This window comes from Pan troglodytes, chromosome 15, assembly GCF_028858775.2.
Source record: "Pan troglodytes isolate AG18354 chromosome 15, NHGRI_mPanTro3-v2.0_pri, whole genome shotgun sequence".
Classification (NCBI taxonomy): Eukaryota; Metazoa; Chordata; class Mammalia; order Primates; family Hominidae; genus Pan; species Pan troglodytes.
This window is the reverse complement of record NC_072413.2, coordinates 104,620,709-104,643,160: the sequence shown is the minus strand read 5'-3', so window position 1 is coordinate 104,643,160 and position 22,452 is coordinate 104,620,709. Positions and strand designations below refer to the sequence as shown.

General features: G+C 54.1%; 1 protein-coding gene and 1 pseudogene across 1 annotated transcript; both read right to left on the bottom strand.

Moving 5' to 3' along the window:
• Nucleotides 1–1,441: 1,441 nt before the first annotated feature.
• The window catches only part of LOC112208996 (putative uncharacterized protein FLJ46235), a 64,427-nt pseudogene continuing 43,416 nt past the window's right edge, over nt 1,442–22,452 (bottom strand).
• Nucleotides 12,562–13,977, bottom strand: LOC134808329 (putative uncharacterized protein FLJ44672). The gene has a single exon (XM_063793181.1). The coding sequence runs from the start codon at nt 13,547–13,549 to the stop codon at nt 12,698–12,700; it is 852 nt and encodes a 283-aa protein (XP_063649251.1). The 5' UTR covers nt 13,550–13,977; the 3' UTR covers nt 12,562–12,697.

Genomic DNA, 22,452 nt, shown 5'->3' with positions numbered 1-22,452 from the left:
GGCAAGGGCTCACGCTGACCTCTCTCAGCGTGGGAGGGGCCGGTGTGAGGCAAGGGGCTCACGCTGACCTCTCTCAGCGTGGGAGGGGCCGGTGTGAGGCAAGGGCTCACGCTGACCTCTCTCAGCGTGGGAGGGGCCGGTGTGAGGCAAGGGGCTCACGCTGACCTCTCTCAGCGTGGGAGGGGCCGGTGTGAGGCAAGGGCTCACGCTGACCTCTCTCAGCGTGGGAGGGGCCGGTGTGAGGCAAGGGGCTCACGCTGACCTCTCTCAGCGTGGGAGGGGCCGGTGTGAGGCAAGGGCTCACGCTGACCTCTCTCAGCGTGGGAGGGGCCGGTGTGACACAAGGGGCTCAGGCTGACCTCTGTCAGCGAGGGAGGGGCCGGTGTGAGGCAAGGGGCTCAGGCTGACCTCTGTCAGCGAGGGAGGGGACGGTGCGAGGCAAGGGGCTCACGCTGACCTCTCTCAGCGTGGGAGGGGCCGGTGTGAGGCAAGGGCTCACGCTGACCTCTCTCAGCGTGGGAGGGGCCGGTGTGAGGCATGGGGCTCACTCTGACCTCTCTCAGCGTGGGAGGGGCCGGTGTGAGGCAAGGGCTCACGCTGACCTCTCTCACTGTGGGAGGGGGCGGTGTGAGGCATGGGGCTCACTCTGACCTCTCTCAGCGTGGGAGGGGCCGGTGTGAGGCATGGGGCTCACTCTGACCTCTCTCACTGTGGGAGGGGCCGGTGTGAGGCAAGGGCTCACGCTGACCTCTCTCAGCGTGGGAGGGGCTGGTGTGAGGCATGGGGCTCACTCTGACCTCTCTCAGCGTGGGAGGGGCTGGTGTGAGGCATGGGGCTCACTCTGACCTCTCTCAGCGTGGGAGGGGCCGGTGTGAGGCAAGGGCTCACGCTGACCTCTCTCACCGTGGGAGGGGGCGGTGTGAGGCATGGGGCTCACTCTGACCTCTCTCAGCATGGGAGGGGCCGGTGTGAGGCATGGGGCTCACTCTGACCTCTCTCAGCGTGGGAGGGGCCGGTGTGAGGCAAGGGCTCACGCTGACCTCTCTCAGCGTGGGAGGGGCCGGTGTGAGGCAAGGGCTCACGCTGACCTCTCTCAGCGTGGGAGGGGCCGGTGTGAGGCAAGGGCTCACGCTGACCTCTCTCAGCGTGGGAGGGGCCGGTGTGAGGCAAGGGCTCACGCTGACCTCTCTCAGCGTGGGAGGGGCCGGTGTGAGGCATGGGGCTCACTCTGACTTCTCTCAGCGTGGGAGGGGCCGGTGTGAGGCAAGGGCTCACGCTGACCTCTCTCAGCGTGGGAGGGGCCGGTGTGAGGCAAGGGGCTAACGCTGACCTCTCTCAGCGTGGGAGGGGCCGGTGTGAGGCAAGGGCTCACTCTGACCTCTCTCAGCGTGGGAGGGGCCGGTGTGAGGCAAGGGCTCACTCTGACCTCTCTCAGCATGGGAGGGGCCGGTGTGAGGCAAGGGCTCACTCTGACCTCTCTCAGCGTGGGAGGGGCCGGTGTGAGGCAAGGGGCTCACGCTGACCTCTCTCAGCGTGGGAGGGGCCGGTGTGAGGCATGGGGCTCACTCTGACCTCTCTCAGCGTGGGAGGGGCCGGTGTGAGGCAAGGGCTCACGCTGACCTCTCTCAGCGTGGGAGGGGCCGGTGTGAGGCAGGGGCTCATGCCTCTGGGCAGGGTGCCAGAGGCATGGGCATCAACAGGCCACCGTGAGGGAGGAGCTGGGCCGCACGCGGGCTGCTGGGAGGCAGGCAGGGACTTGGCCCTGAGAGGCTGCCGTGGGGTCAAGAGCTGGGCCTGGAGAGGCCCCTGGGAGGCAAGAGCGGGGACCTGCATAGGCTGTTCTCCAACCATTGCTGGGCCCGTACAGGCCACCGGGCGGCAGGAATTAGGCCCAAAGAACTTGGCTGGAGAAAGTTCGGGGCCCACAAAGGCGGTTGGGAGCTGGGCAGGAGTTGAGCCAAAAGAGCTTGCTTACTTGCTGGGAGGCACGGCCGGGAGATGCCAACTTCAGGACAACTTGGGCCTGCAGAGGTCGCCGGGAGGCCCAAGCTTGGCGTGGAGGAGCCCACCGACCGGAGACCATTTGGGGCCTGCAGGTGCCATCGGAGGGCAGGAGCTCATCCTGGAGAGGCCACCGTGAGGCCTGACCTGGGCCTGGGGAGCTTGGCTTGAGGAAGCTGTGGGCTGTGGATATTGGATATATCCAATATCCGATGGAGCTGTGCCTGTGGAGGCTGTTGTGAGGCAGTAGCCTCATCTGCGGAGACTGCCGTGACGTAGGGTATGGGCCTAAATAGGCCATTGTGAGTCATGAGCTTGGTCTGTAGAGACTGACTGGAGAAAGTTCTGGGCCTGGAGAGGCTGCCGGGAGGTAGGAGCTGGGCCAAAAGATGTAAGCACACTTACATTTATTAGGGACTTTATTTCCATTATTACAATATATAATAATATATTTAACATTAATATATTTAACATATTAATATATATAATAAATATATATATATTTATTATATATCCAATATATAATAAAATAATTATAGAACTCACCATAATGTCGAATCAGTGGGCGTGTTAAGCTTGTTTTCCTGAAACTGGATGGTCCCACCTGAGCGTGATGGGAGAAAGTGACAGATCAATAGGTATTAGATTCTCATAAGGACAGCGCAACCTAGATCCCTCACATGCACGGTTCACAACAGGGTGCGTTCTCCTATGAGAATCTAATGCTGCTGCTCATCTGAGAAGGCGGAGCTCAGGCGGGAATGTGAGCAAAGGGGAGTGGCTGTAAATACAGACGAAGCTTCCCTCACTCCCTCACTCGACACCACTCACCTCCTGCTGTGTGGCTCCCTACGGCTCCATGGCTCAGGGGTTGGGGACCCCTGCTCAAGTGCATCCAAAGCGACCCTTCCCAAAACAGTCTTCACAGTGGTCAAGGGCAGCAACCACTTAGCTCCCAAGGCATGTGCCTCAGCTGGCATTTCATCACAATCAACAGTAAGAGGTAGCTTGAGTCACTGTGAGGTCACCTACTGGAAATCACCAGCATCCCATTTCCCACTGGCAAAGAGCTCAGCACTGCCCCCTGGGAAACCAAACCTATGCCCAAATCCCATCTGTGTGGGTTTACCTCCTGGGACCCTTCCTAACATATTAGTCAGAGTCCAATCAGGAAGCATAAACCACTCAAAAGTTTAAAGTGGTAAAATTTAATATGGAGAATTATTCATTATAACAGGTGAACAGCACAATGAGAGATTGGCTAGCACAAAGTAAAGAGAACTCTAGAGAATATGGGACTAGCCCAGGCCAGGCATGGTGGCTCATGCCTGAAATTCCAGCCATTTGAGAAGCTAATGCAGGAGGATTGCTTAAGGCCAGGAGCTAGAGACCGGTCTGGACAACACAGTGAGACCCTGTCCCTATCCAAAAGAAGAAAAAAGTTAGCTGGGAGTGGTGGTGCACACTTGTAGTCCCAGCTACTCGGAATGCTGAAGTTTGAGCCTGGGAGGTCAAGGCTGCAGCGAGGCATGATTATGCCGCTACAGTCCAGCCTGGTGACAGAGCAAGACCCTGTCTCAAAGAACAAAACAACAACAACCATTTACAGACAGAAAAGAAATAGAGCTAATAAGCTGAGGAAAGATGTTGAAATGTGACAAGTAGAGTAACATGAGGTCTTTTGTCTATTTAAAATAATCAAACAAAAAATGACTTACTAAATTATAATACCCTGTGCTGGCAAAGGTGCAGTGAAATGGGCACTTTCTTATACTATGAGGGGTGTTTAAATTGTGTATAAGCCTTCCCGGGTAAAGCCTGTCAATTTTTTAAAATAATGGAGACAGGGTCTCACCATACTGCCATACTGCCTCCTCCAACTCTTGGCCTCAAGCAATCCTCCTCTCTTAGCCTCCCAAAGTGCTAAGATTATAGCTGGGAGGCACCCAAAACCCTGTCGATTTACATCAAGGGTAATGAGAATGTCCATTCACCATGACTCACAGTAATCTTACTTCTGGGGAGACAATTCAATCCAAACAAAAGGTCATCTGTACACACACAGTAAAAATCTGGGAGTAACTGAAGACAGAGTTGCTAAGTGAAATAAGAAACAGTTCTAAGAAATTAAACTATGGTATCAGTAGGCACCTGGTAAAAGGTCAGTTGATGTTAGCTGCTACTTTTTTGTTGTTTTGAGACGGGGTCTCACTCTGTCACCCAGGCTGGAGTGCAGAGGCCTGATCATGACTCACTGCAGTCTCAGCCTCCCTGGGCTCAAGTGATCCTCCCACCTCAGCCTCCCAAGTAGCTGGGACTACAGGAACATGCCACCACACTAGGCTAATTCATGTGTTTTTCTGTAGGGATGGTGACTCCCCCTGCGTTTCCAAGGCCTATCGCAAACTCTTGGCCTCAAGCCATCCTCCTGCCTCAGCCTCCCAAAGTGTTGCGATTACCAGTGTGAGCCACCACACCTGGCCAGCTGCTACTTTTAGCAATATTATTATTATTCCACTCAATTAAAAATTATTATTTTCAAGGCTCTGCAACAGTATGTATCCTACAGCGTAATTGTAAAAACATATACAGTCGTCGTCCCTCAGTATACAGAATCAGTTCCAGCCCCCCATCTCTGCATATACCAAAATCCATGCTTACTCACGTTTCGCTGTCACCCCTCTGGAATCCACGTATACGAAAATTCCAAATATTAGTTGGGCATAGTGGCAAGCACCTGTAGTCTCAGCCACGTGGGAGGTTGAGGTAGGAGGATCGCTTCAGCCTGGAAGGTTGAGGCTGCAGTCAGCTGCGATAGCGCTGCTACACTCCAGCCTTGGACAACAGAGGGAGACCCTGTCTCAGAAAAAAAAAATAAATAAATAAAACAGGTTAGAAACTGTAATGAGGTCTGCTGGGCAAAATTCCATATAAGCAAAGTATAAATTAATAAAGCAAATCGTGATAAATTAGTACGATTGACTTTCTGGAGTTTCTGACAATAAAAGTAAGGAAAATGCAGAACACAAAGACAGAGAGTAAAAAGAGAAATTAGGAAAGCATTCTACATGTTGAATAGGAAGACACTGGCCATGTTCGTGCAGCGGCAGTATGTCGTGACATGACATACCTTGGAGAGAAGTTAACAGATGAGGAAGTTGATAAAAATCATCAGAGAAGCAAAATACTGGTAGCGACACTCAAGTAAACTACGAAATTTCCATAACTTATGTCAGCAAAGTGGGAATACTGTACAGTGCGTGTTGAAGTTCCTATACAACATTGTTTACCTGCCTTTTGTTTGTTTGTAAGGAATGTATATACTAAAAGTTCTTCTTGCTGTCAAAAGAATATGTGTGAATAAGTCATTTTAACTTATTCTTCTGTTTTTCTTTTATCTTCCTGCCATCATCCCACAGCCTTACTTTAGAAATTTCTTTTTTAGAAAATTGAACAAGTGCTCCTTGTGGTGGCAAATACCTCGAGGATGCGAGGCAGGGGTGGAAGGGTCACTTGAGGCCATTAGTTTGAAACCAGCCTGGCCAACAAAGTGAGACCCCATGTCTACAAAACAATTTAAAAATTACCCAAGTATCATCATGTATACCTACAGTCCCAGCTACCTCAACTTACGGAGAAAGTTCAGGGCCTGGAGAGAAGGCTGGGAGGCAGGAGCTGGGTCTAAAGAGGCCATTGTAACGATGGAGCTGTGCCTGTGGAGGCTGTTGTGAGGCAGTAGCCTCATCTGAGGAGACTGCCGTGATGTAGGGTATGGGCCTAAATAGGCCATTGTGAGTCATGAGCTTGGTCTGTAGAGACTGACTGGAGAAAGTTCTGGGCCTGGAGAGGCTGCCGGGAGGTAGGAGCTGGGCCAAAAGATGTAAGCACATTTACATTTATTAGGCACTTTATTTCCATTATTACACTGTAATATATAATAAAATAATTATAGAACTCACCATAATGTCAAATCAGTGGGCGTGTTAAGCTTGTTTTCCTGAAACTGGATGGTCCCACCTGAGCGTGATGGGAGAAAGTGACAGATCAATAGGTATTAGACTCTCATAAGGACAGCGCAACCTAGATCCCTCACATGCACGGTTCACAACAGGGTGCGTTCTCCTATGAGAATCTAATGCTGCTGCTCATCTGAGAAGGCGGAGCTCAGGCGGGAATGTGAGCAAAGGGGAGTGCCTGTAAATACAGACGAAGCTTCCCTCACTCCCTCACTCGACACCACTCACCTCCTGCTGTGTGGCTCCTTACGACTCCATGGCTCAGGGGTTGGGGACCCCTGCTCAAGTGCATCCAAAGCGACCCTTCCCAAAACAGTCTTCACAGTGGTCAAGGGCAGAAACCACTTAGCTCCCAAGGCATGTGCCTCAGCTGGCATTTTGTCACAATCAACAGTAAGTGGTAGCTTGAGTCACTGTGAGGTCACCTACTGGAAATCACCAGCATCCCATTTCCCACTGGCAAAGAGCTCAGCACTGCCCCCTGGGAAACCAAACCTATGCCCAAATCCCATCTGTGTGGGTTTACCTCCTGGGACCCTTCCTAACATATTAGTCAGAGTCCAATCAGGAAGCATAAACCACTCAAAAGTTTAAAGTGGTAAAATTTAATACAGAGAATTATTCATTATAACAGGTGAACAGCACAATGAGAGATTGGCTAGCACAAAGTAAAGAGAACTCTAGAGAATATGGGACTAGCCCAGGCCAGGCATGGTGGCTCATGCCTGAAATTCCAGCCATTTGAGAAGCTAATGCAGGAAGATTGCTTAAGGCCAGGAGCTAGAGACCGGTCTGGACAACACAGCGAGACCCTGTCTCTATCCAAAAAAAAAGAAAAAAGTTAGCTGGGAGTGGTGGTGCACACTTGTAGTCCCAGCTACTCGGAATGCTGAAGTTTGAGCCTGGGAGGTCAAGGCTGCAGCGAGGCATGATTATGCCGCTACAGTCCAGCCTGGTGACAGAGCAAGACCCTGTCTCAAAGAACAAAACAACAACAACAACCATTTACAGACAGAAAAGAGATAGAGCTAATAAGCTAAGGAAAGATGTTGAAATGTGACAAGTAAAGTAACATGAGGTCTTTTATCTATTTAAAATAATCAAACAAAAAATGACTTACTAAATTATAATACCCTGTGCTGGCAAAGGTGCAGTGAAATGGGCACTTTCTTATACTATGAGGGGTGTTTAAATTGTGTATAAGCCTTCCCGGGTAAAGCCTGTCAATTTTTTAAAATAGTGGAGACAGGGTCTCACCATACTGCCATACTGCCTCCTCCAACTCTTGGCCTCAAGCAATCCTCCTCTCTTGGCCTCCCAAAGTGCTAAGATTATAGCTGGGAGGCACTCAAAACCCTGTCAACTTACATCAAGGGTAATGAGAATGTCCATTCACCATGACTCACAGTAATCTTACTTCTGGGGAGACAATTCAATCTAAACAAAAGGTCATCTGGACACACACAGTAAAAATCTGGGAGTAACTGAAGACAGAGTTGCTAAGTGAAATAAGAAACAGTTCTAAGAAATTAAACTATGGTATCAATAGGCACCTGGTATAAAAGTTCAGTTGATGTTAGTGGCTACTTTTTTGTTGTTTTGAGACAGGGTCTCACTCTGTCACCCAGGCTGGAGTGCAGAGGCCTGATCATGACTCACTGCAGTCTCAGCCTCCCTGGGCTCAAGTGATCCTCCCACCTCAGCCTCCCAAGTAGCTGGGTCTACAGGAACATGCCACCACACTAGGCTAATTCATGTGTTTTTCTGTAGGGATGGTGACTCCCCCTGCGTTTCCAAGGCCTATCGCAAACTCTTGGCCTCAAGCCATCCTCCTGCCTCAGCCTCCCAAAGTGTTGCGATGACCAGTGTGAGCCACCACACCTGGCCAGCTGCTACTTTTAGCAATATTATTATTATTATTCCACTCAGTTAAAAATTATTATTTTCAAGGCTATGCAACAGAATGTATCCTACAGCGTAATTGTAAAAACATATACAGTCGTCGTCCCTCAGTATACAGAATTAGTTCCAGCACCCCATCTCTGCATATACCAAAATCCATGCTTACTCACGGTTCGCTGTCACCCCTCTGGAATCCACGTATATGAAAATTCCAAATATTAGTTGGGCATAGTGGCAAGCACCTGTAGTCTCAGCCACGTGGGAGGTTGAGGTAGGAGGATCGCTTCAGCCTGGAAGGTTGAGGCTGCAGTCAGCTGCAATAGCATTACTACACTCCAGCCTTGGACAACAGAGGGAGACCCTGTCTCAGAAAAAAAACAAAATAAAACAGGTTAGAAATGGTAATCTAACCCTAACCCTAACGTCTTAACCCTAACCTTAACCCTAACCCTAACCGTTCACTAACCCTAAACCTAACACAAAACCCTAACCCTAACCCCTAACTCCTAATCCCTACACTAACCCTAACCCCTAACCCCTAACACTAACACCAAACCCTAACCCTAACCCTACCCCTAACCCTACCCCTAACCCTACCCCTAACCCCTAACCCTAACCCTAACCCTAAACACTAACCCTAACCCTAACCAAAAACCCTAACCCTAACCCTAAACCGTAACCCCTAACCCTAACCCCTAACCCGAACCCAAACCACAACCCCAAGCAGAACCCAAACCCGAAGCCTAACCCTAAGCAATAACCCTAACCTTAACCCTAAACGCTAACACCTAACCCCTAACCCGAACCCTAACACTAACCCTAACTCTAACCAAAAACCCTAACCCTAACCCTAACCCTAACACCCTAACCCTAACACCCTAACCCTAACCCTAACCCTAACCCTAAAACCCTAACCCTAACCCTAACCCTAACCCTAACACTAACCCTAACCCTAACCCTAACCCTAACCCTAACCCTAACTCCTAACCCCTACACTAACCCTAACCCCTAACCCCTAACACAAACACCAAACCCTAACACCCTAACCCTACCCCTAACCCTACCCCTAACCCTACCCCTAACCCCTAACCCTAACCCTAACCCTAACACTAACCCTAACCCTAACCCTAACTCCTAACCCCTACACTAACCCTAACCCCTAACCCCTAACACTAACACCAAACCCTAACCCTAACACTACCCCTAACCCTACCCCTAACCCTACCCCTAACCCTAACCCTAAACCCTAACCCTAACCCTAACCAAAAACCCTAACCCTAACCCTAAACCGTAACCCCTAACCCTAACCCCTAACCCGAACCCAAACCACAACCCCAACCAGAACCCAAACCCGAAGCCTAACCCTAAGCAATAACCCTAACCTTAACCCTAAACGCTAACACCTAACCCCTAACCCGAACCCTAACCCTAACCCTAACTCTAACCAATAACCCTAACCCGAACCCTAACCCTAACACCCTAACCCTAACACCCTAACCCTAACCCTAACCCTAACCCTAAAACCCTAACCCTAACCCTAACCTTAAAACCCTAACCCTAACCCTAACCCTAACCCCTAACCCTAACCCTAACCCTAACCCTAACCCTAGTGAGCCGAGACCACACATTGCACTCCAGCCTGGGTGACAGAGCATGACTCTGTCTCAAAAAAAAAGAAAAGAAAAGGAAAAAAAGACAGAGAAAAGAAAGCCAACAAGACACCATTAGGCAAACCATTGTCAGTTTATGGGAGTTTGGGAAGGAAAGTAGAGAAAGGAGAAGAAAGTTTATTTAAAGAATGGCTGAAAACTGCCTAAATCATGGGAAAGATTTAGACATCTAAATCCATGAAGCTTAAAGATTCCTAAAGAGGTTCAAACCAAATAGATACTCACCAAGTCACAATATAATCAAATAGTCAAAAGTTAAAGAAACTTTGCAGGTCAGGACAGAATCGAATACTACATTCAAAGTGCTGAAAGAAAAAAACTGCCAGCAACTAATACTATGTCTGACAAAGCTGTCCTTCAGAAAGAAAAAACAAATAACGTGCTTCCTCGACAAACAAAGCTGAGGGCATTCAGGACCACTAGGTCTACCTTAAAAAAATACTTAACGGAGTTTTTCAAGTAAAAATGAATGAAGTTGGGAGCAGTGGCTCATGCCTGTAATCCCATTTTGGGAGGCTGAGGTGGGTGGATCACCTGAGGTCGGGAGGTCAAGACCAGCCTGGCCAACATGGCAAAACCCCACCTCCAGTAAAAATACAAAAAATTAGCCAGGTATGAAGGCCACTGAGATCGTGCCACTGCACTCCAGCCTGGGTGACAAGAGTCAAACTACATTTCAAAAACAAAAACCAAAACAAACAAAACAAAACTTGAGGGCTGGCCTTCTGCTCCTCTCCAACCCCCCCTTCTCTGGGCCCAAGCCACCTTGGCTAAGGAGGGGGCGAGTTGTGAGCCCCTGCCAGGAACCCCCTGCCCGGACCAAGTACTCGGCCCCCAGGCCTGCGTTCAGTGAGGCCTCCCGTGGCGTCAGCATGTTCGTGTGGAGGAATGTGGAAGGTCACTCTGTGGCCATGTTCCCCTGGTACTCCATCCCCTTCCTCACCCCTCCCTGCAGCCACACGAGGCCCAGCAACCTGCCAGTCACTCAGTGGCCTCCAACCAGAGAAAACAACCTGCCAAGTTGGCAGCTGTTGCTCATGAGCATCCACCAGGTGGGACAGGGAGTGTTGACCCTGGGCGGCCCCCTGGAGCCACCTGCCCTGAAAGCCCAGGGCCCGCAACCCCACACACTTTGGGGGTGGTGGAACCTGGTGAAAGCTCACCTCCCACCACGGAGGAGCCCTGGGCCCCTCAGGGGAGTCCCTGCTGGACAGTGAGACAGAGAATGACCATGATGATGCTTTCCTCTCCATCATGTCTCCTGACACCCAGTTGCCTCTACCACTCAGATGATGTCAGGCCCAGTCCCTCAGTGCCCTGCGCAAGGAACAGGACTCATCTTCTGAGAAGGATGGACGCAGCCCCAACAAATGGGACAAGGACCACATCCGGTGGCCCATGAGTGGCGGTCATGATCTTCAGCAAGCGGCACCAGGCCCTGGCAGGGCGCACCAGGGTCACTCCAACCAGGATATCCGGACCGTCAGCCAGATGCTGAGCGAGCGGTGGTACACCCTGGGGCCCAATGGGACGCAGAAATACCACGACCTGGCCTTCCAGGTGAAGGTGGCCCACTTGCAACAAGGACCGAAAGAAGTCCAGCTCAGAGGCCAAGCCCACAAGCCAGGGGCTAGCAGGAGTGTAACAAGGGCTCGTGGGAGCGGAGCATATCAGAGACGGGCACTGCCACTGCCCCTGGGGTGTCCTCTGAACTCCTGTCAGTTGCAACCTAAACACTCCAGAGCTCGGATACCAAGGAGCAGCTTCTGTGGGGCAGAACGGCTGCACACAGTCAGGGAACCTGGCTCAGCCTGGCCCAAGCCTTCTCCCACAGGGGGGTACACAGCCTGGACGGCAGGGAAATAGACCGTCAGGCACTACAGGAACTGACACAGGTGGTGTCTGGCACTGCATCATACTCTGGCCCAAAGCCTTCTACTCAGTATGGAGCTCCAGGCCACTTTGCAGCCCCTGGTGAGGGAGGTGACCAGTGGGCAGCCCTGCTGCTGCCCACTTGAGATGCTCATTCCCAGCAGATGGCCAGTGAGGACATGGCGAGTGACGAGGAGCACACGGTCATCCATGAGGAGGAGGGGGTGATGATGTCATGGCTGATGATGGCTTTAGCACCACTGACACTGATCTCAAGTTCAAGGAGTGGGTGACTGACTTGAGAGTGGGGACAACTCTGGGGAGGAGCCAGAGGGCAACAAGGGCTTTGGTGGGAAGGTACTTGCACCTGTCATTCCTTCCTCCTTTACTCCTGCCGCCCCTTGCTGGATCCTGAGCCCCCAGGGTCCCCCGATCCACCTGCAGCTTTTGGCAAAGTCTATGCTCCCACCCTGTCCTCCCCCTACACATACTCGGATGCTTCCTCCTCAACCTTGGCACCCACCTCCTTCTTACTGGGCCCAGGATCCTTCAAAGCCCAGGAGTATGGTCAAGGCAGCAGAGCGGGCCCCCTATGGCCCCTACCCCTGGGGATGGGGACCCACGGACGCCTTCCAAGGCGACCTGTTTCCTCCCAATGGATCCTGCCACCTTCTGGGGCAAGAGACCTGAAAGTGTGGGCAACCTGGAGCTACCAGGCTCCTCAGTCATCAGGGTCCCTCCCAACACTAAGGCTCTCCTAGGCAGGAGCTGGGCTGAGCCACCCGGGGGGCAGAGGGGGGCTGGACTCAGGTGAGTATGGGGGTGGGGGCTCCTGCACTTCGACACAGGCAGCGGGAGGGTTTTCTCCCCATTCCCTCTGCACTCCCACCTTGAGCTATACTTTTTAAGAAAGTGATTCACCCTGCCTTTGCCCCCTTCCCCAGAACAGAACACGTTGATCATGGGCGATATTTTTCATTGTGCCAAAAAGTTGCCATGACCGTCATTAAACCTGTTTAACACCAAATAATCAGTAAAATAAAATAAAAAATTCGGGCTTGGTGCAGAAACTCACCCCAAATAAATCACCTACCAAAATATTTACATAATGGTGGAAATATTCCAAAATTCAATATTTTGGGATTTATACACAAAAGATAAACAAATTAGAGGCCAAGAGGCTGCCGGAAGGGAAAAACGGGGCCTGGGAAGGCCGTTGTGAGGAATGAGCTGGGCCTAAAGAGGCCGCTGGCAGGCGGGAGCTGGGCCTGCCGAAGCGGCCGAGAGGCAGGAGCTTTGGACTCGGGAGGCCGCAATGAGGCAAGGGCTAGCTGGGCATGGAGAGTCCGCTGTGAGTCCGCTGTGAGTCCAGGCCCATGCAGGCCTTCGAGAGGCAGGAGGCCGGGCCTGCAAAGGCCCACTGGAGGTCAAGTTCTGGGCCTGAAGAGGCCACCAAAAGTCAAAAGCGGGGCCTGGGAAGGCCGCCAAGAGCCATGAGCTGGTCTGGGCTGAAAGAGGCCACTGGGAGGCAGGAGGAGCTGGGCCTGGAGAGGCTGACTCGAGGAAGTTTTGCACCTGGAGAGGCCGCCGAGAGGACGGAGCTGGGCCCGGGAAGGCCGACTTGCTGCTCTTCCAGGCCCAATTCCAGGCCGACTTGACGACGACTTGGGCCTGCAGAGGCCGCCGGGAGGCCGGAGCTGGGCCTGGAGAGGCCGACTTCAGGACGATTTGGGCCTGCAGAGGCCGCCGGGAGGCCCAAGCTGGGCCTAGAGGAGCCCACCGACCTTGCCATCGGAGGGCAGGAGCTGAGCCTGGAGAGGCCACCGTGAGGCCTGAGCTGGGCCTGGGGAGCTTGGCTTCGGGAAGTGGTGGGCCTACCAGGGCCGCTGGGAGCTGGGCAGGAGCTGAGTCCAAAGACGTTGTTGGGAGGCCAGAGTCAGGCCTGGAGACACAGCCGGGAGGAAGAGCTGGGCCCGGAGAGGACGCCGGGAGGCTGCAAGTGGCTCTGGAGAGGCCGATTTGAGGAGGCCCGGCCTCAGCCTCCCACATGGCGGCCTCTGCAGGCACAGCTGTTTCTCTTGGCTGCATCTCCCACCTCCCAGGAAACAAGCTTTTTTGGCTCAGTTCCCACCTGCGTTTGTAGACACCGAAGTTTCGGCAACCAAGCTCTTCAGACCCACATCCCGCCTCCCAGTACCTGAACAGTCCCAGCTCCGGCTGGAGAACAGAGTCTGTAGGCCCCGCTGTTGCCTCAGAGGGGTGTCTCCAGGCCCAGCTCTCGCCCCACCGCGACCTCCCAGGCCCAAGTCCCTGCCTGCCTCCCAGCAGCCCACGTGCGACCCTGCTCCTCCCTCACGGTGGCCTGTTGAGGCAGGGGCTCACGCTGACCTCTCTCAGCGTGGGAGGGGCCGGTGTGAGGCAAGGGCTCACACTGACCTCTCTCAGCGTGGGAGGGGCCGGTGTGAGGCAAGGGGCTCACGCTGACCTCTCTCAGCGTGGGAGGGGCCGGTGTGAGGCAAGGGCTCACGCTGACCTCTCTCAGCGTGGGAGGGGCCGGTGTGAGGCAAGGGGCTCACGCTGACCTCTCTCAGCGTGGGAGGGGCCGGTGTGAGGCAAGGGCTCACGCTGACCTCTCTCAGCGTGGGAGGGGCCGGTGTGAGGCAAGGGGCTCACGCTGACCTCTCTCAGCGTGGGAGGGGCCGGTGTGAGGCAAGGGCTCACGCTGACCTCTCTCAGCGTGGGAGGGGCCGGTGTGACACAAGGGGCTCAGGCTGACATCTGTCAGCGAGGGAGGGGCCGGTGTGAGGCAAGGGGCTCAGGCTGACCTCTGTCAGCGAGGGAGGGGACGGTGCGAGGCAAGGGGCTCACGCTGACCTCTCTCAGCGTGGGAGGGGCCGGTGTGAGGCAAGGGCTCACGCTGACCTCTCTCAGCGTGGGAGGGGCCGGTGTGAGGCATGGGGCTCACTCTGACCTCTCTCAGTGTGGGAGGGGCCGGTGTGAGGCAAGGGCTCACGCTGACCTCTCTCAGCGTGGGAGGGGGCGGTGTGAGGCATGGGGCTCACTCTGACCTCTCTCAGCGTGGGAGGGGCCGGTGTGAGGCAAGGGCTCACGCTGACCTCTCTCAGCGTGGGAGGGGCCGGTGTGAGGCAAGGGCTCACGCTGACCTCTCTCAGCGTGGGAGGGGCCGGTGTGACACAAGGGGCTCAGGCTGACCTCTGTCAGCGAGGGAGGGGCCGGTGTGAGGCAAGGGGCTCAGGCTGACCTCTGTCAGCGAGGGAGGGGACGGTGCGAGGCAAGGGGCTCACGCTGACCTCTCTCAGCGTGGGAGGGGCCGGTGTGAGGCAAGGGCTCACGCTGACCTCTCTCAGCGTGGGAGGGGCCGGTGTGAGGCATGGGGCTCACTCTGACCTCTCTCAGCGTGGGAGGGGCCGGTGTGAGGCAAGGGCTCACGCTGACCTCTCTCACTGTGGGAGGGGGCGGTGTGAGGCATGGGGCTCACTCTGACCTCTCTCAGCGTGGGAGGGGCCGGTGTGAGGCATGGGGCTCACTCTGAACTCTCTCACTGTGGGAGGGGCCGGTGTGAGGCAAGGGCTCACGCTGACCTCTCTCAGCGTGGGAGGGGCTGGTGTGAGGCATGGGGCTCACGCTGACCTCTCTCAGCGTGGGAGGGGCCGGTGTGAGGCAAGGGCTCACGCTGACCTCTCTCACCGTGGGAGGGGGCGGTGTGAGGCATGGGGCTCACTCTGACCTCTCTCAGCATGGGAGGGGCCGGTGTGAGGCATGGGGCTCACTCTGACCTCTCTCAGCGTGGGAGGGGCCGGTGTGAGGCAAGGGCTCACGCTGACCTCTCTCAGCGTGGGAGGGGCCGGTGTGAGGCAAGGGCTCACGCTGACCTCTCTCAGCGTGGGAGGGGCCGGTGTGAGGCAAGGGGCTCACGCTGACCTCTCTCAGCGTGGGAGGGGCCGGTGTGAGGCAAGGGCTCACGCTGACCTCTCTCAGCGTGGGAGGGGCCGGTGTGAGGCAAGGGCTCACGCTGACCTCTCTCAGCGTGGGAGGGGCCGGTGTGAGGCATGGGGCTCACTCTGACTTCTCTCAGCGTGGGAGGGGCCGGTGTGAGGCAAGGGCTCACGCTGACCTCTCTCAGCGTGGGAGGGGCCGGTGTGAGGCAAGGGGCTCACGCTGACCTCTCTCAGCGTGGGAGGGGCCGGTGTGAGGCAAGGGCTCAGGCTGACGTCTCTCAGCGTGGGAGGGGCCGGTGTGAGGCAAGGGGCTCACTCTGACCTCTCTCAGCATGGGAGGGGCCGGTGTGAGGCAAGGGCTCACGACCTCTCTCAGCGTGGGAGGGGCCGGTGTGAGGCAAGGGGCTAACGCTGACCTCTCTCAGCGTGGGAGGGGCCGGTGTGAGGCAAGGGCTCACGCTGACCTCTCTCAGCGTGGGAGGGGCTGGTGTGAGGCATGGGGCTCACTCTGACCTCTCTCAGCGTGGGAGGGGCCGGTGTGAGGCAAGGGCTCACGCTGACCTCTCTCACTGTGGGAGGGGGCGGTGTGAGGCATGGGGCTCACTCTGACCTCTCTCAGCGTGGGAGGGGCCGGTGTGAGGCATGGGGCTCACTCTGACCTCTCTCACTGTGGGAGGGGCCGGTGTGAGGCAAGGGCTCACGCTGACCTCTCTCAGCGTGGGAGGGGCTGGTGTGAGGCATGGGGCTCACGCTGACCTCTCTCAGCGTGGGAGGGGCCGGTGTGAGGCAAGGGCTCACGCTGACCTCTCTCACCGTGGGAGGGGGCGGTGTGAGGCATGGGGCTCACTCTGACCTCTCTCAGCATGGGAGGGGCCGGTGTGAGGCATGGGGCTCACTCTGACCTCTCTCAGCGTGGGAGGGGCCGGTGTGAGGCAAGGGCTCACGCTGACCTCTCTCAGCGTGGGAGGGGCCGGTGTGAGGCAAGGGCTCACGCTGACCTCTCTCAGCGTGGGAGGGGCCGGTGTGAGGCAAGGGGCTCACGCTGACCTCTCTCAGCGTGGGAGGGGCCGGTGTGAGGCAAGGGCTCACGCTGACCTCTCTCAGCGTGGGAGGGGCCGGTGTGAGGCAAGGGCTCACGCTGACCTCTCTCAGCGTGGGAGGGGCCGGTGTGAGGCATGGGGCTCACTCTGACCTCTCTCAGCGTGGGAGGGGCCGGTGTGAGGCAAGGGCTCACGCTGACCTCTCTCAGCGTGGGAGGGGCCGGTGTGAGGCAAGGGGCTCACGCTGACCTCTCTCAGCGTGGGAGGGGCCGGTGTGAGGCAAGGGCTCAGGCTGACGTCTCTCAGCGTGGGAGGGGCCGGTGTGAGGCAAGGGGCTCACTCTGACCTCTCTCAGCATGGGAGGGGCCGGTGTGAGGCAAGGGCTCACGACCTCTCTCAGCGTGGGAGGGGCCGGTGTGAGGCAAGGGGCTAACGCTGACCTCTCTCAGCGTGGGAGGGGCCGGTGTGAGGCAAGGGCTCACTCTGACCTCTCTCAGCGTGGGAGGGGCCGGTGTGAGGCAAGGGCTCACTCTGACCTCTCTCAGCGTGGGAGGGGCCGGTGTGAGGCAAGGGCTCACTCTGACCTCTCTCAGCATGGGAGGGGCCGGTGTGAGGCAAGGGCTCACTCTGACCTCTCTCAGCGTGGGAGGGGCCGGTGTGAGGCAAGGGGCTCACGCTGACCTCTCTCAGCGTGGGAGGGGCCGGTGTGAGGCATGGGGCTCACTCTGACCTCTCTCAGCGTGGGAGGGGCCGGTGTGAGGCAAGGGCTCACGCTGACCTCTCTCAGCGTGGGAGGGGCCGGTGTGAGGCAGGGGCTCATGCCTCTGGGCAGGGTGCCAGAGGCATGGGCATCAACAGGCCACCGTGAGGGAGGAGCTGGGCCGCACGCGGGCTGCTGGGAGGCAGGCAGGGACTTGGCCCTGAGAGGCTGCCGTGGGGTCAAGAGCTGGGCCTGGAGAGGCCCCTGGGAGGCAAGAGCGGGGACCTGCATAGGCTGTTCTCCAACCATTGCTGGGCCCGTACAGGCCACCGGGCGGCAGGAATTAGGCCCAAAGAACTTGGCTGGAGAAAGTTCGGGGCCCACAAAGGCGGTTGGGAGCTGGGCAGGAGTTGAGCCAAAAGAGCTTGCTTACTTGCTGGGAGGCACGGCCGGGAGATGCCAACTTCAGGACAACTTGGGCCTGCAGAGGTCGCCGGGAGGCCCAAGCTTGGCGTGGAGGAGCCCACCGACCGGAGACCATTTGGGGCCTGCAGGTGCCATCGGAGGGCAGGAGCTCATCCTGGAGAGGCCACCGTGAGGCCTGACCTGGGCCTGGGGAGCTTGGCTTGAGGAAGCTGTGGGCTGTGGATATTGGATATATCCAATATCCGATGGAGCTGTGCCTGTGGAGGCTGTTGTGAGGCAGTAGCCTCATCTGCGGAGACTGCCGTGACGTAGGGTATGGGCCTAAATAGGCCATTGTGAGTCATGAGCTTGGTCTGTAGAGACTGACTGGAGAAAGTTCTGGGCCTGGAGAGGCTGCCGGGAGGTAGGAGCTGGGCCAAAAGATGTAAGCACATTTACATTTATTAGGCACTTTATTTCCATTATTACACTGTAATATATAATAAAATAATTATAGAACTCACCATAATGTCAAATCAGTGGGCGTGTTAAGCTTGTTTTCCTGAAACTGGATGGTCCCACCTGAGCGTGATGGGAGAAAGTGACAGATCAATAGGTATTAGACTCTCATAAGGACAGCGCAACCTAGATCCCTCACATGCACGGTTCACAACAGGGTGCGTTCTCCTATGAGAATCTAATGCTGCTGCTCATCTGAGAAGGCGGAGCTCAGGCGGGAATGTGAGCAAAGGGGAGTGCCTGTAAATACAGACGAAGCTTCCCTCACTCCCTCACTCGACACCACTCACCTCCTGCTGTGTGGCTCCTTACGACTCCATGGCTCAGGGGTTGGGGACCCCTGCTCAAGTGCATCCAAAGCGACCCTTCCCAAAACAGTCTTCACAGTGGTCAAGGGCAGAAACCACTTAGCTCCCAAGGCATGTGCCTCAGCTGGCATTTTGTCACAATCAACAGTAAGTGGTAGCTTGAGTCACTGTGAGGTCACCTACTGGAAATCACCAGCATCCCATTTCCCACTGGCAAAGAGCTCAGCACTGCCCCCTGGGAAACCAAACCTATGCCCAAATCCCATCTGTGTGGGTTTACCTCCTGGGACCCTTCCTAACATATTAGTCAGAGTCCAATCAGGAAGCATAAACCACTCAAAAGTTTAAAGTGGTAAAATTTAATACAGAGAATTATTCATTATAACAGGTGAACAGCACAATGAGAGATTGGCTAGCACAAAGTAAAGAGAACTCTAGAGAATATGGGACTAGCCCAGGCCAGGCATGGTGGCTCATGCCTGAAATTCCAGCCATTTGAGAAGCTAATGCAGGAAGATTGCTTAAGGCCAGGAGCTAGAGACCGGTCTGGACAACACAGCGAGACCCTGTCTCTATCCAAAAAAAAAGAAAAAAGTTAGCTGGGAGTGGTGGTGCACACTTGTAGTCCCAGCTACTCGGAATGCTGAAGTTTGAGCCTGGGAGGTCAAGGCTGCAGCGAGGCATGATTATGCCGCTACAGTCCAGCCTGGTGACAGAGCAAGACCCTGTCTCAAAGAACAAAACAACAACAACAACCATTTACAGACAGAAAAGAGATAGAGCTAATAAGCTAAGGAAAGATGTTGAAATGTGACAAGTAAAGTAACATGAGGTCTTTTATCTATTTAAAATAATCAAACAAAAAATGACTTACTAAATTATAATACCCTGTGCTGGCAAAGGTGCAGTGAAATGGGCACTTTCTTATACTATGAGGGGTGTTTAAATTGTGTATAAGCCTTCCCGGGTAAAGCCTGTCAATTTTTTAAAATAGTGGAGACAGGGTCTCACCATACTGCCATACTGCCTCCTCCAACTCTTGGCCTCAAGCAATCCTCCTCTCTTGGCCTCCCAAAGTGCTAAGATTATAGCTGGGAGGCACTCAAAACCCTGTCAACTTACATCAAGGGTAATGAGAATGTCCATTCACCATGACTCACAGTAATCTTACTTCTGGGGAGACAATTCAATCTAAACAAAAGGTCATCTGGACACACACAGTAAAAATCTGGGAGTAACTGAAGACAGAGTTGCTAAGTGAAATAAGAAACAGTTCTAAGAAATTAAACTATGGTATCAATAGGCACCTGGTATAAAAGTTCAGTTGATGTTAGTGGCTACTTTTTTGTTGTTTTGAGACAGGGTCTCACTCTGTCACCCAGGCTGGAGTGCAGAGGCCTGATCATGACTCACTGCAGTCTCAGCCTCCCTGGGCTCAAGTGATCCTCCCACCTCAGCCTCCCAAGTAGCTGGGTCTACAGGAACATGCCACCACACTAGGCTAATTCATGTGTTTTTCTGTAGGGATGGTGACTCCCCCTGCGTTTCCAAGGCCTATCGCAAACTCTTGGCCTCAAGCCATCCTCCTGCCTCAGCCTCCCAAAGTGTTGCGATGACCAGTGTGAGCCACCACACCTGGCCAGCTGCTACTTTTAGCAATATTATTATTATTATTCCACTCAGTTAAAAATTATTATTTTCAAGGCTATGCAACAGAATGTATCCTACAGCGTAATTGTAAAAACATATACAGTCGTCGTCCCTCAGTATACAGAATTAGTTCCAGCACCCCATCTCTGCATATACCAAAATCCATGCTTACTCACGGTTCGCTGTCACCCCTCTGGAATCCACGTATATGAAAATTCCAAATATTAGTTGGGCATAGTGGCAAGCACCTGTAGTCTCAGCCACGTGGGAGGTTGAGGTAGGAGGATCGCTTCAGCCTGGAAGGTTGAGGCTGCAGTCAGCTGCAATAGCATTACTACACTCCAGCCTTGGACAACAGAGGGAGACCCTGTCTCAGAAAAAAAACAAAATAAAACAGGTTAGAAATGGTAATCTAACCCTAACCCTAACGTCTTAACCCTAACCTTAACCCTAACCCTAACCGTTCACTAACCCTAAACCTAACACAAAACCCTAACCCTAACCCCTAACTCCTAACCCCTACACTAACCCTAACCCCTAACCCCTAACACTAACACCAAACCCTAACCCTAACCCTACCCCTAACCCTACCCCTAACCCTACCCCTAACCCCTAACCCTAACCCTAACCCTAAACCCTAACCCTAACCCTAACCAAAAACCCTAACCCTAACCCTAAACCGTAACCCCTAACCCTAACCCCTAACCCGAACCCAAACCACAACCCCAACCAGAACCCAAACCCGAAGCCTAACCCTAAGCAATAACCCTAACCTTAACCCTAAACGCTAACACCTAACCCCTAACCCGAACCCTAACCCTAACCCTAACTCTAACCAATAACCCTAACCCGAACCCTAACCCTAACACCCTAACCCTAACACCCTAACCCTAACCCTAACCCTAACCCTAAAACCCTAACCCTAACCCTAACCTTAAAACCCTAACCCTAACCCTAACCCTAACCCCTCACCCTAACCCTAACCCTAACCCTAACCCTAGTGAGCCGAGACCACACATTGCACTCCAGCCTGGGTGACAGAGCATGACTCTGTCTCAAAAAAAAAGAAAAGAAAAGGAAAAAAAGACAGAGAAAAGAAAGCCAACAAGACACCATTAGGCAAACCATTGTCAGTTTATGGGAGTTTGGGAAGGAAAGTAGAGAAAGGAGAAGAAAGTTTATTTAAAGAATGGCTGAAAACTGCCTAAATCATGGGAAAGATTTAGACATCTAAATCCATGAAGCTTAAAGATTCCTAAAGAGGTTCAAACCAAATAGATACTCACCAAGTCACAATATAATCAAATAGTCAAAAGTTAAAGAAACTTTGCAGGTCAGGACAGAATCGAATACTACATTCAAAGTGCTGAAAGAAAAAAACTGCCAGCAACTAATACTATGTCTGACAAAGCTGTCCTTCAGAAAGAAAAAACAAATAACGTGCTTCCTCGACAAACAAAGCTGAGGGCATTCAGGACCACTAGGTCTACCTTAAAAAAATACTTAACGGAGTTTTTCAAGTAAAAATGAATGAAGTTGGGAGCAGTGGCTCATGCCTGTAATCCCATTTTGGGAGGCTGAGGTGGGTGGATCACCTGAGGTCGGGAGGTCAAGACCAGCCTGGCCAACATGGCAAAACCCCACCTCCAGTAAAAATACAAAAAATTAGCCAGGTATGAAGGCCACTGAGATCGTGCCACTGCACTCCAGCCTGGGTGACAAGAGTCAAACTACATTTCAAAAACAAAAACCAAAACAAACAAAACAAAACTTGAGGGCTGGCCTTCTGCTCCTCTCCAACCCCCCCTTCTCTGGGCCCAAGCCACCTTGGCTAAGGAGGGGGCGAGTTGTGAGCCCCTGCCAGGAACCCCCTGCCCGGACCAAGTACTCGGCCCCCAGGCCTGCGTTCAGTGAGGCCTCCCGTGGCGTCAGCATGTTCGTGTGGAGGAATGTGGAAGGTCACTCTGTGGCCATGTTCCCCTGGTACTCCATCCCCTTCCTCACCCCTCCCTGCAGCCACACGAGGCCCAGCAACCTGCCAGTCACTCAGTGGCCTCCAACCAGAGAAAACAACCTGCCAAGTTGGCAGCTGTTGCTCATGAGCATCCACCAGGTGGGACAGGGAGTGTTGACCCTGGGCGGCCCCCTGGAGCCACCTGCCCTGAAAGCCCAGGGCCCGCAACCCCACACACTTTGGGGGTGGTGGAACCTGGTGAAAGCTCACCTCCCACCACGGAGGAGCCCTGGGCCCCTCAGGGGAGTCCCTGCTGGACAGTGAGACAGAGAATGACCATGATGATGCTTTCCTCTCCATCATGTCTCCTGACACCCAGTTGCCTCTACCACTCAGATGATGTCAGGCCCAGTCCCTCAGTGCCCTGCGCAAGGAACAGGACTCATCTTCTGAGAA

Coding starts and splice junctions, on each gene's coding strand:
- LOC134808329 (XM_063793181.1), bottom strand. CDS start 13,549: ATGCAGCCAAGAGAAACAGCTGTGCCTGCAGAGGCCGCCATGTGGGAG.